This window comes from Hemitrygon akajei, chromosome 16 (genome assembly GCF_048418815.1).
Source record: "Hemitrygon akajei chromosome 16, sHemAka1.3, whole genome shotgun sequence".
NCBI lineage: Eukaryota > Metazoa > Chordata > Chondrichthyes > Myliobatiformes > Dasyatidae > Hemitrygon > Hemitrygon akajei.
In genome coordinates, this window is record NC_133139.1 from 90,513,625 (window position 1) to 90,528,603 (window position 14,979).

At 44.0% G+C, this 14,979-nt stretch overlaps 1 protein-coding gene across 3 annotated transcripts in view; it reads right to left on the minus strand.

The window, feature by feature from the left end:
- Window positions 1-14,979, minus strand: part of LOC140740290 (long-chain fatty acid transport protein 1-like) — a 90,718-nt gene that overhangs the window by 44,395 nt on the left and 31,344 nt on the right. For all 3 annotated transcript variants that reach the window (XM_073069431.1, XM_073069432.1, XM_073069430.1), the window contains one exon: window positions 4,507-4,689. In XM_073069431.1, coding sequence (XP_072925532.1) covers window positions 4,507-4,673 — 167 coding nt within the window. In that variant the 5' untranslated portion in view covers window positions 4,674-4,689. The remainder of the gene's footprint in view (window positions 1-4,506; window positions 4,690-14,979) is intronic.

The following is a 14,979-nucleotide window of genomic DNA, read 5'->3' on the forward strand; positions in this document are numbered from 1 at the left end:
TATTTATTTTCCTTATCTGCCTTATATACTTCTGATGCCATTTCGTTACAGTACCATAGATATATGATTACCATAAAAACACTTTTACATATTTCCTACTCACGGATGAAACTGACTTATAGATGTTCAGAAAGGTGGAATTAATTTATTACAAGGGAACAACCTGTACAATATCAGGGCTCTGTTTAAAATGCACCCTCTGTACTTTAGTGGAGTGCCTGTCAAAAGTCACAGTGAACTGCAGGATAGGTTCAGGTACAAAGAGACAGACAGTCAAACAATGACACAAATGCTTTAAATCCATTAGCTATCTTTTCTCCAACAACACAATAACCCCACCCTGATTGGTAAAAGAGGCATTATTACTCAGGGAAAATATCACAGCTGCCTTCAGTGGACAGACAGGAGGGCTGAAGTTCAAAATAAGGTAGTGCAATCTCATGTGAGTATACTATAGTCCTCTCTATAGAACTATTATACTATAAGAGATTATGGAGCAGATACGCATACAGATTATGGAAAGAAGTAAATACATATTCTAGTGGATAACTTTAACTTTCCAATATTAATGGGGACTTCTTCAGTGCAAGACATTTAGAAGGGGCAGAAATTATTAGATGCATCCAAGATTTTTTTCTAAAAACAGGTTGTTTTTAGATAGTCCAACTGAGCTTTGTATTGGAAGATGAGCCTGGCCAGGTGACTGGCATCTCAGTGGCAAATTATCTAAGGGAAGACAGATTACCAATTTATTAGGCAGGGTCTTGGAGAATAAACTGGGAATTGCTGTTACTACGCAAATCTATATCTGATAACATGGGGGGTTGCTTAAAAACCTGCTGATCAAGGTAAGGGAACTTTGGATAAGGTTGTCAATCAGATAGTGCCTTTGAGAAATTTGAGAGCAGAAAAGAACTCAAACAGGGAATTAAAAGGACCACGGTAGTGAATTAGGAGGGTGGCCTGGTAATGTAGTGGTTAACACAGTCACTTTACAATGCCAGCAATCACCAATTGGTCGACATATATCGGTGGGTTGGGAGGTCTGGACTACATACATACATGCTCTGCGTCAATGTATTTTACTGATATTCTATTGGGGTTTGTTGACGTACTCAGCATCAAGCAGCATCCGCGATGGGGGGTGGTGGTCGGGACTCTTTTATTCCATGAATGTATTCTTCTTTGTGACTGGTGGTACTGTGTTTTAGCACCTTGATTCCGGAATAACACTGTCTCGTTTGGCGGTACTCATGAGAATTCATGTATGGTTGAATGACAATTAAACAAAATGAATTGAATTTCTGTGGCTGTCTGTAAGGAACATTTTCCTTGTGACTGTGTGGATTTCCTCCAAGTGGTCCAGTTTCCTCCCACATTGCAGAGATATAAGATCAGGGTTAGGGTTAGTACATTTGTGGAACATGCTTTGTTGACACCAGAGGCATGGCAACATTTGTGGGCTGTCCCCTGCAGAATCCTTGCCTACTTGATTTGACACAAATGACACATTTCACTGTATGCTTTAATATACATGTAACAGATAAAACTAAGTTAGAATCGTAACCTTTTTAAAAATCCAAAACGGACATAAATTTAAATTTTTAAAAAATTATTTTTCATTGAGATACAGAGTGGAGTAGGTCCTTTGAACCTTACCACCCAGCAATCCTCCGATTTCATCCTAGCCTAATCCCGGGACAATTTACAATGACCAATTAACCTACCAACTGGTATGTCTTTAGACTGTGGGAGGAAACTAGAGCACCTGGAAGAAATCACGCAGTCACGGGGAGAATGTACAGGCAGTGACGGGAATTGAAGCTGGGTCACCCATACTGTAAACTGTCGTGCTAACCACTAGGATCTCAAGGCATTTCATATATGTTAAAAATCAAAAAGACAATAGGGGAAGGAGTAAGAGTAAAGGAAAAAAGGCCAAAGGGAATTCATGCTTAGAATCAGAAGATGTGGATGAGGTAGTAAATGAGTGTTTTAACATCAGCATACATCGAGGAGAAGGGCATGGAGGATAGTGAGATTGGTGGGGTACACTAATCTAAATTCTGAGATTGAGAAGGAGATGATGTTTGACAAGCATTATGCTTGATGTCCATAGGACCAGATGGGATCTATCCCAGGTTATTGAGAGAGAAAAAAAGGAGATCGCTAGTGCCTGGAAGAAGATCTTTGAATTCTCTCTAGCCACAGGTAAATTCCAGAAGAATTAGAGAACAAATAACGTTATTTGTTTGTTTAAGGGGGAAAATGTGGATAATCCAGGGAATTACCACATCAAAGTAGGGAAGTTTGAGAGGATTGTTAGGGATAGATTTACTAGTGTTTGGAAAAGCATGAGCTAATTAGGAACAGGCAGCCTAGATTTGCATGGGGCAGGTCACGTCTACAATCTTAATCGAGTAAGAGGAGGTGATAAAGTTAATTGATGAAGGTGAAGCAGTAAATGGTGTCAGCGTGGGCGTTAATAAGGTATTTGACAAGGTCCTTTATGGTGGGCTGATCCAGAAGATTAAAATGTCTGTCAGTTTGGATTCAGAATTCCCTTGTTCACCAACGACAGATGGCAGTGGTTGATGGGTCTTATTCTGGCTGGAGGTCTGTGAACAGCAGTGTTCTGCAGGGATTAGTTCAGGGACCTCATATCTGTAACTATATACAGTGTATGTATAATGTCTTGGATGAAAATGCAGATGGTTTAGTTAGTATGTTTACAGCTGGCAAAAACTGGTGGAGATTGATAAGGGTTATCAAAGGGTACAGCAGGGTATAGAAAAGTTACAGGTAAGGGTGGAGAAACGGCAGATGGAACTTAATCTTCAAATTCCATAAGACATAGGAGCAGAATTAGGCCATTCAGCCCATCGAGTTTGCTCTGCCATTCCATCATGGCTGATCCACTCAACCCCATATCCTTTGATGCCCTGACCGATCAGGAAACTATCAACTTCTGCTTTACCCATGAACTTGGCCTCCACTACAGTCTGTGGCAGAGTATTCCACAGATTCACTACTCTCTGGCTAAAACAATTCCTCCTGTGTTCTAAAAGGTTGCCCCTCAATTTTGGGGCTGTTTCCTCTAGTTTTGGATACCCCCACCAGAGGAAACATCCTCTCAACATCCACCTTATCTGGTCCTTTCAACATTTGTGAATCTGCAGATGCTGGAAATAAATAAAAACACAAAATGCTGGCAGAACTCAGCAGGCCAGACAGCATCTATGAGAGGAGGTAGTGACGGCTTTCCGGGCCGAAACCCTTCATCAGGAGGGTTTCAACATTTCTTTCAATGAAATTCCCCCACATTCTTCTAAATTCCAGTGAATACAGGTCAAAGCTGCGAAAAGCTCCTCATATGTTAACCCCTTCACTCCTGGAAACATCCTCGTGAACTTCCTCTGGACTCTCTCCAATGACAACACACCCTTTCTGAAATATGGGGCCCAAAACTGTTGGCAATACTCCAAGTGCGATCTGACTAATGTCTTATAAATGCTCCTTGCTTTTATATTCTATTCTCCTTGAAATAAATGTCAACATTGCATTTGCTTTCTTTACCACAGACTCAACACGTAAATTAACCTTCTGGGAGTCTTGCATGAGGACTCCCAAGTCCCTCTGCACCTCTGATTTTGAACCTCCTCCCCATTTAGATAATATCTGCATTATTGTTCCTTTCACCAAAATGCATTATCATATATTTCCCTACACTGTATTCCACCTGCCACTTTATTGCCCATTTTTCTAATTTGTCCAAGTCCTGCTGCAATCACATTGCTTCCTCAGTACTACCTAGACCTCTACCTATCTTTGTCACAAATTCGCTGACAACACGACTGTTGGACAAATCACTGTAGTTTTCTGCTTTGGTGCTACATACCAATTTTAGACCTTGTTTTTAAATATATAAGCACTTCTGTTTTAACAACTATTTTTGTTTCTTCATATGCCCCTCTCCTTGGGTCTTCAATCACCTCTTTCATCATTTAAGCCCCTTTCTTTTAATCCTATGACACATCCTTAGCCTACTTCCTTACATTTCCAGCTTGTTTGTAGAAATCTTTGACATGAAACTTTTTATCTCCACTGATGCTTCCTAACCTAATGAGTGTTTCTAACATCTGTTATTTATTTAGAGAACAGCACAGTTAACAGGCCCTTCAGCCCAATGAGCCTGCACCGCCCAATGACACACATGTGAACAATCAACCTCCTAACCTGTACCTGGAGGAAATCCACGTACTCACACAGGAATAGAACTGGGGTTGTTGGCATTGTAACAACATTACACTAACTGCTCTGCTTAGAGTTACAGAGGAACTAAGGAATGAGGTAAATATGCTATAAATGTGAGAAGTTTTAAAATTTAAAAGATCCCTCCAAAGAAACAATGTCTAGCTTCAGTGCTGCACCAAGTGCAAGACTTGCTTCCTCTCATACTGAGGCACAGACACCCCGCAATGAAGTCAGTCTTGCAGTGAAACTTACAAGATATCTCTAGGGGCCGTTTTCACCACAATTCGGAAAAACCTCCATCCTCCAGTTCCGAGATAAATGCCCAAACTGGCAGCAATGCTCCAAGTCCAGGAGATTCCCAGGAGCTGCATCAATCCCAGCGATCCCAGGGATACAGTACAACTCACCACGTTGTGCATCTTGCAAACAGGGTGCCTGTTTGAAAAGAAACAATGCTGAAATTAACAACAGTAATATGTGGCTTTATTGTCAGAACAGTTACGAGCTAAGCAGGTTAAACATGAGGAAGAGAATAGAAATAATTGAAAGCCACCTTATTTGAAAAGTGGCCAATTGCATGGGGCAGTCATCATGTTTATCACACTTGCAACTAATGCTGTTAGAAATGGTGGACGGCATGCCTGGGACCATACCTGGGGCTAGGACTTTCACCACTTGCTAAACAGTTTCAATAATGGGCCATGTACACTCAGTGCACTGGGTCCTCTAACCTTTCATGCCATCTCAACTCTGCACCCTCTTCTCTGCAGTATCATGGTATTGTTTTATTGGGTACGGGCTGGTCTGACGTCAGACCGGACAGTTCAACAGTTTGGCAAGTGCCTCAACCAGTGTTAGGGTGGGGTGGGGTGGGGCGGGGAGGCATGGGCTATTTAAACTGCACATTATTCCTTCAAGCTTCTGCTTGCCTGGCTCTGAATCAGCTCTACATCATTTATATAATTTTTAAGTTGTTTTAAGCATTATTTATAGCTTGCCTATCCAAGCAGAAGACTGCGCAGAATTAGCCATTAGTTTGGTTCAGAAGGGCAGACCCAGCAAGGCACTGTGGAACGCTTGGAGTGTGAAGAGGCACTGGGAACGTCATGGAAATCCATTGCAACTGACCTCAACTCCAGCTGTCTTGCCACTGGATACAATGGTATCAGATCAGTGAGTGAGGTCAACACAACTCTTCCTCCATTTTAAACTAAAGCTTTGCGCAAGTCACTCTTGTAATTCAGTTCCTACAAATCGCAGATGACTAGGGCGAGTCTCGTCATTGCACGATAGACAATCTAGAACTACAGCTGATGCCTGGTGCCTATGACTGTGATATGCATCTCCAAATTCATGATGGTGGAAGCCTGGAGACTGGAGGCTGGAGCTCAGTCCTGGGATTAAGAGGACTGCCTGTGTATAGGAGAGAGAAGTGGCCACAGGACAAAGGGAAGGAGGAGGGGATCCGGGGGAAGTGATAGGCAGGTGAGGTGAGGTTAAAGGCTGGAGTGGGGAACAGAAGAGCGTGGGAGGGGGTGGGGAGAGAGAAATCTTCTTTTACCTGTATGTTCCGATGCACTGTACATGTGATAAGTAAATGAATCTGTATCTCCAAGTTGGGATGCCAACTCTGGATCAGTTCTTGGCAGGGGTTACATTGTATAGTTACAGAGGTACCGCAGATGCTGGAAATCAAGAGCAATGCACACAATGTGTCGGAAGAGCTTGGGTCAGGCAGCATTTATAGAATTTAATAAACCGTCGATATTTCAGGCTGAGATTCTTCATCAGGACTGAAAAGGTGGGATGAGGGGAGGAAAAATTACAGGATGGCATGTGATAGGTGAAACCGGGACAGGGGCAGGGGTGAAGTAAAGAGCTGGAAAGTTGATTGGTGAAAGAGATAAAGAGTTGGAGGGGGAATCTGACAGGAGAGGGCAGAAGACTGCAGAAGAAAGGGGAGGGGGAAGAGCACTACAGGGAGGAGATGGGCAGCTAAGAAGAGAAGGTGGGAGAGGGGAACAGATATGGGGAATGGTGAAGGAGGGAGGGCAGCTACAGCAGTTCGAGAAATCGATGTTCATACCATCAGGTTGGAGGCTACTCAGATGGAATATAGGGCGCTGCTCCTCCAACCTGAGAGTGGCCTCATCATGGAAGCAGAGGAAGACATGGACTGACATGTCAGAATGGGATTGGGATGTAGAACTGAAACAGTAGATAACCCCAACAGACTCACAGGTGAAGTGTTGCCTCACCTGGAAAGACAGCTTAGGACCCTGAATGTTAGTGTGGGACAAGGTGTAGGGGTAGGTGTGGCTCTTGTTCCTCTTTCAAGGACAAGTGCCATGAGAGAGATCAGTGGGGAAGGATGAGTGGACAAGGGAGTCCCTTCAGAAAGTGGAAAGTGGGGGGGGGGGGGGGAAGGGAAAGATATACTTGGCAGTAGGATCCCGTTGCAGACGGCAGAAGTTACTGGATGGGCAGGTTTCTGGGATGATAGGTGAGGAAAAAGGATTGCTATTCCTGGTGTGGTAGTAGGAGGATGGGGTGGGGACAGAGGTGTGTGAAACGGAAGAGATGTGGGTGTGAGCAGCGTTGATGGTGGAGAAAGGAAAGCCCCTTTCTTTGAGAAGGAGGACATATCAGTTATTCTGGAATGAAAAGCCTCATCCTGAGAACAAATGCAGCGGAGACAGAGGAAATGAAAAAAGGGATTGGCATTTTTACAAGAGGCAGGGTGGGAATAGGTATAGTCCAGATAGCTATGAGAGTCAGTGAGTGTGTAAAAGATATCAGCAGATAGACTATCTCCAGAGATGAAGGGAGATCAAAAAACTGGATGAGAGAGGTGTCAGAAATGGACCAAGTAAATGTTGGGCAGGGTGGAAGTTGGAGGCTGAGTTGATTAAGTCAACAAACAGGGCATGGGTGCAGGAAGCAGCAACAATGCAGTTGTCAATGTAGCATAGGAATGTTTGTGGTGCGATGCTGATGTAAGCTTGCAGCGTGGACTGTTCCAAGTAGCCAACAAAAAGACAGGCATAGCTGAGACCCACGCGAGTGCCCACGGCTACGCCTTTTGTTTGACAGAAGTGCGAGGAGCCGAAGGAAAAATTGTTGAGGGCGAGGACCAGTTCCACCAGATGGAGGAGAGAGATGGTGGAGGGGAACTGGTTGGGTCTGTTGTCCAGAAAGCAGCAGACAGCTTTAAGATCCTCATGAAATGTACAAGGACTGGACATCCATAGAAAAAATGAGACAATTGGGCCCAGGGAACTTAAAGTCATTGAAGAGATCGAAAGCATGTGAAGTGTTATGGATGTAGGTAGGAAGGGACTGAGCCAGGGGTGATAAAATAGTGTTGAGGTATGCTGACACAAGTTCAGTGGGGCAGGAGCAGGCAGAAACCATGGGTTTACCTGGACAGTCAGGTTTGTGGATCTTGGGTTGGCGGTAGAATTGGAAGGTGCTGGGTGAGGTTGGTGGCAGTGGTTGGGAGATCCCTAGAGTCGATGAGGTTGGTGATGGTGCAAGAAACAATGGCCTAATGCTCTTTAGTGAGGTCCTGCTCAAGGGGTAGGTCTGAGAGTTGCCATCTGGCCTCAGCAAGGTAGAGGTCAACCACCAGACTACTACAGCACCCAGCACCCCCCCTTATTAACAGGTTTGATGGTGAGATTGGGATTAGTATGGAGGGAGTGGAGATCATATTTCATTGAATAACGTATAGCAAAGGACATACCAGAATCTTGCACAATAAATAACGCAAGAAAACCGTATTAATATTAACTTCCAATCTAAAGCCAAGGAGGCTCAATTAAGGACTCCTACCCGGTCTTCAACTTAGACCACACAACAGTATAACACATTACAGGCCCTTTGGCCCACAATATTCTACTGACCTTTTAACCTACCCCACAATCAATCTAACACTTCCCTCCTATAAGCCCAAAATCCTTCATTTCTCCTTTGCCCATATTTCTTATATGTCCCTACTATATCAGCCTCTACCAGCACCTCCATCAGTGCGTGCCAGGCCCCTTTCACTCTGTGTAAAAACCCATCTCTGACATCTCCCCCAAACTTACCTCCACTCACCTTAAATGGGTGTCCTTTGATATTAGCCATTGTCACCCCGGGATAAAGACAGACAGACATACTTTATTTGATCCCATAATCCTATACACCTAACCTCCTTCATTCCAAAGCAAAAAGCCATAGCTCGCTCAATCTTCCCTCGTAAGACAAGCTCTCTAATCCAGGCAGCATCCTGGTAGATCTCCTCTACAGCCCCTCTAAAGCTTCTGTACAATTAGGAATCAGCCCCATGCAGTGATATCAGGCCCCACTGGTGACAGAGCGGTTACTCCCCATCGTGCTCCCTGAAGGAGGATCTAAGATGGTGCCGGAGGGCAACTTCTTTGAGTTCATCTGTGAAACAGCTTAAATTTGTCTCTTTAATGTTTCTTCTTTGCTTTTCAAGGTGTTCTGCCAGAGTCCGTGATCTACAGCTGCATTCAAACTACAGTTCTTCGTGGCGGTGGATTCTCACTCTCAAAGCTTGCTGAGCGGCTGCATTTTCAGTGTCTCCAGGCGTGGCCTGGAATACGTGCACCTTTGGGATGTGGAAGCATCACAGGAGATCAAAACATCAAGACAGCGGGTGCAGCTTTCAGAGACCTCTACACTCAGGCAATTGGTCTCAATTTCTCTCACACACAGTGGGGTTTGGGAAGAGTCTGCTGGTTCTCGAGTCGGGTGAGCTTGAATAAGCGATACTGTAGAAGGGGTGATCCCTCTCTCTCCCTCGTTAGTGAGGGACAGAGCCTGTGCATGTTGAAGTACTGATTAAGGACTGTAGTTTTTGATGGACTCTAGATCATGGTCTCTTTGGGACTTCGCTCTTGCTTTCACGTTGTGGGGGGGGGGGGTGGTGCTTCCAATGGGAGGAGGGTTGATGCTTTTGCTGCTAGTTGTGCACGGGAGAGGGGGTGGAGCGGCTTTGGGGTTCTAATGGTTTTCTGTCATTCATCCTTTGGGTTTTCTTCTGTTTCATGGATGTCTGTGAAGAGTAAGAATTTCAGGTTGTATACTGTATACATTCTGATATTAAATGGAACCATTAAATGGCACCCTTGGCACTTTGGTGGCACTAGACTTGCAGGTTTTCTGGACTACTGGCAACGGCTACTCCAGGTCCAATCAAAGGTGTAATTGTTTGTCTTTTGCGCCTCAATGACAATCGCAAGATACTGCTGGATACTAAGAACATCAAGTACTGCATGACTATCCCATCAACAAGGTGCTCGATAGCAATGGATCTGGATTTATTGAATACCATTGTTATTTTGCCACCTGGGCTCCTTGAGTACTCTTGATGTATTGGTGTACATGACTATCCTGGGTGTATTCATTGTGATTGTAAGACCCTATTAGAAATTGGCAATGTAGTATACTGAAAGTCCAGTTCACTGGTTCATTGGAAAGACCTGCAGTGGTTGACCCGGTTGTAAGGAGGACCAGGTCCTCATGCTGCAAGATTGCCTGTTGCAGATGCCCAGAAGAGGCAACGTAGGAGAGAGCAGGGACCTCGGTGAGTGAACTGGAATCCATACTGTACTGCATTAGGGGATTGGCCCCTCCCATAGGCACTGCCCTTCAGTGTTGACTCAGCGGAAGAACAAGCTAGACTACAACAAGTTACCATCAATCTGCAGTCATGCCACTCAGAGAGTTGGGCCATATTATTTTTCTGCTATCATAACCATATGTGCTATTTGTGCTGTGTGCTGTTGGTAATGTGTTTTGCACCTTGTTCCCAGAGGAACGCAGTTTCATTTGGATATATTCATGCATCGTTGAATGAACATTAAACTTCAACAATGTTCTTCCAGCTGAAGATACACAACACAGTACGTGTACCTCACACAGAACTAAAGGTAATATTACCACAATTAATCAACAAATAATATAGTGCAATTATGACACAAGTCAAAAAGTAAACAGTTTAACACCATTGGCACTTTATACATGATGAGACCTAGGTGATGGCAGGGACTTCAGTAGTCTCACGGCCTGGGGAGAAAGCTATTTCCCATCCTAGCAATCCTTTTCCCAAACGCTACAGTACCTGCTGCCTGGTGGTAGAGGGTCAAAGAGATCTTGGATGGATGGGAGAGACCATTGACAATGGTAAAGGTCCTGCACGAGCAGCACTCATGCACAGTTTCTCGGATGAGTGGATCTCGGATTAATGATCCTCTCGGCAGTCCTCAATATCCTTTATAAGATCTTGTGGTCAGTCGCCTTGCAATTCCTATATCAGATGGATATAGCTGGTCAGGGCACTTTCAATTGTACTCCTGTAAACATTAGTTAGAATGGTGGTGGGAGGGGTGGGGAGAAGCCTTACTCATTTCAATCTCTTTAGGAATTGGAGACACTGCTGTGCTTTATTGACCAAAGATGTGGTGTTAAGGGACCAGGTGAGATCGCCCATTATATGTACTCCAAGAAACTTGATTCTTTTAACTATCTCCACGGAGGAACTGTTTATGTGCAAGAGGGTCAGCCTGCACCTTCCTAAGGGCTGTAATCATCTCTTTACTCTCGTCCATGTTGAGGCTCAAGCTGTTATGCTCGCTCCATTCAATGGTCGCTCTACCTCCACCCTGTGCACTGTCTTGTCATTGCTGTTGATGAGGCCAACCATTGTTGAGTCATTGGTGAACTTGAAATGGATCTAGCAGTGCAGTCGTGCATCAGCAGTGGGCTGTGCACACAGCCCTGGGGAGTGCTGGCGCTCAGTATGATGGAACTAGAGATGCTGCCGCCAACACAAACCACAATTTTTCTGTCAAGAAGTCCAAGATCCAGTTACAGAGAGAGGTTTTGAGACCCAACTAGGGCAATTTGCCCACTAGCCTCTGAAGGATGATCTTATTAAACGTTGAGCTGAAGTCAATCAGCAGCATCCTGGTGTAGACGGCACCATTTTTCAAGTGGGACAGGATGGAGTGCAATGCAGGGACTATGATATCCTCAGTAGACCAATGATGTTCCATTACGTACTGACGGAACACAGAACATTACTGCACACGATGTTATGCCAAACTTTTAACCTACTCCAAGATCAATTTGACCTTTCCCTCCCACAATACCCTCTATCATCCATATGCCTACAGTCAGCCCTCCTTATCTGCGAGGGATTGGTTCCAGGGCCTCCCGCGGATACCAATAAATGCGGATGCTGAAGTCTCTTCTATAAAATGGCATGGTATTTGCAAGTAACCTACACACATCCTCCCGTATACTTTAAATCATCTCTAGATAATGCTATGTAAACAGTTGTTATACTGTAATGTTTACAGAAGCAGCGAACAAATGAGACGCGAGGCAAACAATCATCAAACGAGTAAAACTTTTATCATCTCTAGATTACAGAATTTATAACACCTAATACAATGGAAATGCTATGTAAATAGTTGTTACACTGTCTTGTTTAGGGAATATTGACAAGAAAAAAAACTACATGTTCCTCTCGCTCACAACACAAGCAGTGAACGAATGAGACACGAGGTGAACAATGATCAAATGACGAGTAAAACTTGTAATACCTGTACAGTAGATGTTACACTGTCTTGCTTAGGGAATAAGGACGCTTTGGAGGAGGCTCAATAATACTAAAGTCAGGAACTGTGGAGGTTGAGGGCTGAGGATCTTCAAGCATTGAACTTCGAGACTTTAGAATTGCAGCTCCTCTGGGAACGCTGCTGCAGCCTCAGCATTAGCCGATGCCAATTCTTCCGTGATCTTTATGTTCTTGAGGCTGTAGCGCTTTACATAGCCAGCCAGCCAGCCATCTCTTACTAGCCTTAAACTCTTTTCTCTCACTCTCATCAATCCTGTCATAGTGCTCATAGAGACTAAGAGCTTTTTCATGTATAATTTGGCCATCAAAAGTTCTAATATTTCTACTTTCTCAGTGAGAGATAGCACTTTACACTCCCTCTTAGCCTTTGAGGAATTGCTTTGACCACCTAACTTGCTTTTTAGGAGCCATTTTTTCACAGGAACAAAGTAGCGAACGAACGAGATGTGGGGTGAACGCTCGAACAACAAGTGCTGGAAGAGCATTTCCGGGTTTTCTCGATTCGCGGTTGGTTGAATTTGCGCATGCAGAACTTGTGGTTAAGGAGGGCTGACTGTATTTAAGAATCTCTTAAATGTTCCTAAACTATCATTAGATATACTTAAAAGACTCTTCAAAGATAAATCCTTCCATCATCAAGGACTCCACCATCTAGACCATGCTCTCTTCTTGCTGTTGCCATCAGGAGAAAGGTACAAAGGCCTTGGGTCCGATTCCACCAGGTTCAGCAACAGTTATTCTTCCTCCCTTCTTATTCTGACTTCATCCCTTCCTTTCCAGTCCTGAAGAAGGGTCTCGCTCGGCCCGAAACATCGCCTATTTATTCATTTCCATAGGTGCAGTCTGACCTGCTGAGCTCCTCCAGCATTTTGTGTCCGTTGCCTTGAATTTCCAGCATCTGCAGATTTTCTCGTGTTCAGGCACAGTTATTATCCTTCAACCATCAGGTTGCTGAATCAGCATAGATAACTTCACTCACCTCAACAATGAACTATTTCCGCAGTCTATGGACTCACTTTCAAAGATCTGTATTAATTAATTCACTTATTTGTTTATTATTTTTGTATTTGCACAGGTTGTATTTTGTACACACAAAGATGCTGGGGTCAAAGCAACACGTACAACACTCTGGAGGAACTCAGCAGGTCGGGCACCCTCCCCCCACCTTTTTTATGGGGCCCCTGCCCCTTCCCTCTTCAGTCCTGACGAAGGGTCTCGGCCCGAAACGTTGACTGCTCGTTTCCACGGATGCTGCCCGACCTGCCGAGTTCCTCCGGCTTGTTGTACGTGTTGCTTTGTATTTTGTACATTGGTTATTGTCTGTCTCTGAGTGTTGTTTTTCTTCAATTCTACTAAATTTGTTTGTTTTACTATGAATGCTTGCAAGAAAATGAATCTCAGGGTGGCATTGGCAACATGTACAGTAAATAATTTGATAATTTTACTTTGAATTTGCTTTGAAATCTAATGAACAGACTTATCTTCCAGTTGTCTCTTTGTGATTTTATTTGATTCTGGAGTATCTCTGGATGTTCTGGAAGGGTTTAGAAATCTAATTCAAAGCACAGCTTCCTCCCCTCTGCACCCACAATCACCATGAACACTAAGGCACTGTTCCAGCATCTAGGGTACAATGGAGAATGCATGACTGAAATGTAAAACCACAGCATACAATAACTTCTCCATCAGAATGCAGGTAAGCACAACAATTGAGTTGGCAGAGGAAGGATATTTTCTAGACAGCTATTATGTATTGCCTTTTACTAAAGTGTAATCCACTCACTGGGAGGCAGGCACAGGCTAACACTGCCTTGGTGAGATACCTCTAGGGTTACCAGATAACTATTCTTATCTTGAAGATATCAATCCTGAATAAATAGTTGCACCGTCAGCTCCAACTCAGAGCTTTCGGGGCCCAAGTCCAAGGATCATGCAGTTCCAGGGCATATCAAAGTTTGAAACTGACATAGAGTCTGAATCAACATTTGAGGGAATTAGGTGGGGTGCTGAAGGAATACAGTACCATGGGGACAGGTGGGACGAGGACTACTCCTTACATATGGCTCAACGGCCAGCATTCATGTTGCATCTGCCATCCTCCTTTGGGTAAAGGCAGACATTTGCGAGATCATTCATTAAGGTCTTCAATTACACCAACAGTACCTTTGGTTAAACATAGAACAATACAGTACAGTACAGGCCCTTTGGCCTGTGATGTTGTGCTCAACTTTTAACCTACTAAAAGATCAATCTAACCCTTCTCTCCTACATAACCCTCCACTTTTTTTATCATCCATGTGCCTATCAAAGAGTTTCTTAACTGCCTCAATGCATCTGCCTCTACCTCTTGGTAGGGCATTCCAAGCACCAACCACTTTCAATGTAAAGAATTTACCTCTGACATACCCCCCATACTTTTCTCCAATACTTTAAAATTATGGCGTCTTGTATTAGCCATTTCCATCCTAGGAAAAAGTCTCAGACTTTCCACTCCTTCCATGTCTCTTATCAACCTTGCAGACCTTTTTCAAGTCACCTCTCAAACTCTTCAGCTCCAAAGAAAGAAAATCCTAGTTCACTCAACCTATTCTCATGAGACATGCCTTCTAAACCAGACAGCTTCCTGATAAATCTGCTATGCCTTCTCTCGAAAACTTTCACATCCTTCCTATAATAAGGAGACCAGAACGGAACACAACATTCCAAGTGTAGTCTAATGCCCTTCCCTTGGACAACATCAGTGGCGTGGAAAGGGGAGACTTGCAGCTTGGCAACTGCTGGTCTTCCATTAAAAAAAGACCTTGCCCAGGTTTGTGCCCTGGAAACTTTCCAAGGCGTAAATCCACGGTCTATCAAGACTAATGGAGACCTACACTACACAACCAGGGTTTTATAGAACTGTAACATTACCTTGTAGCTCTTGAATACAATCTTCCAACCAATGAGAGCCAACACACCACCTTTTTCATCTTTGCATGTCTGACTGAGGAAGAGGGTGTACGAAGATCAAGACGTCAGACAAGGCACAAGTTCAATGGGCAGCATTCCTGCCCTTCCTGTTGTATCTGGAC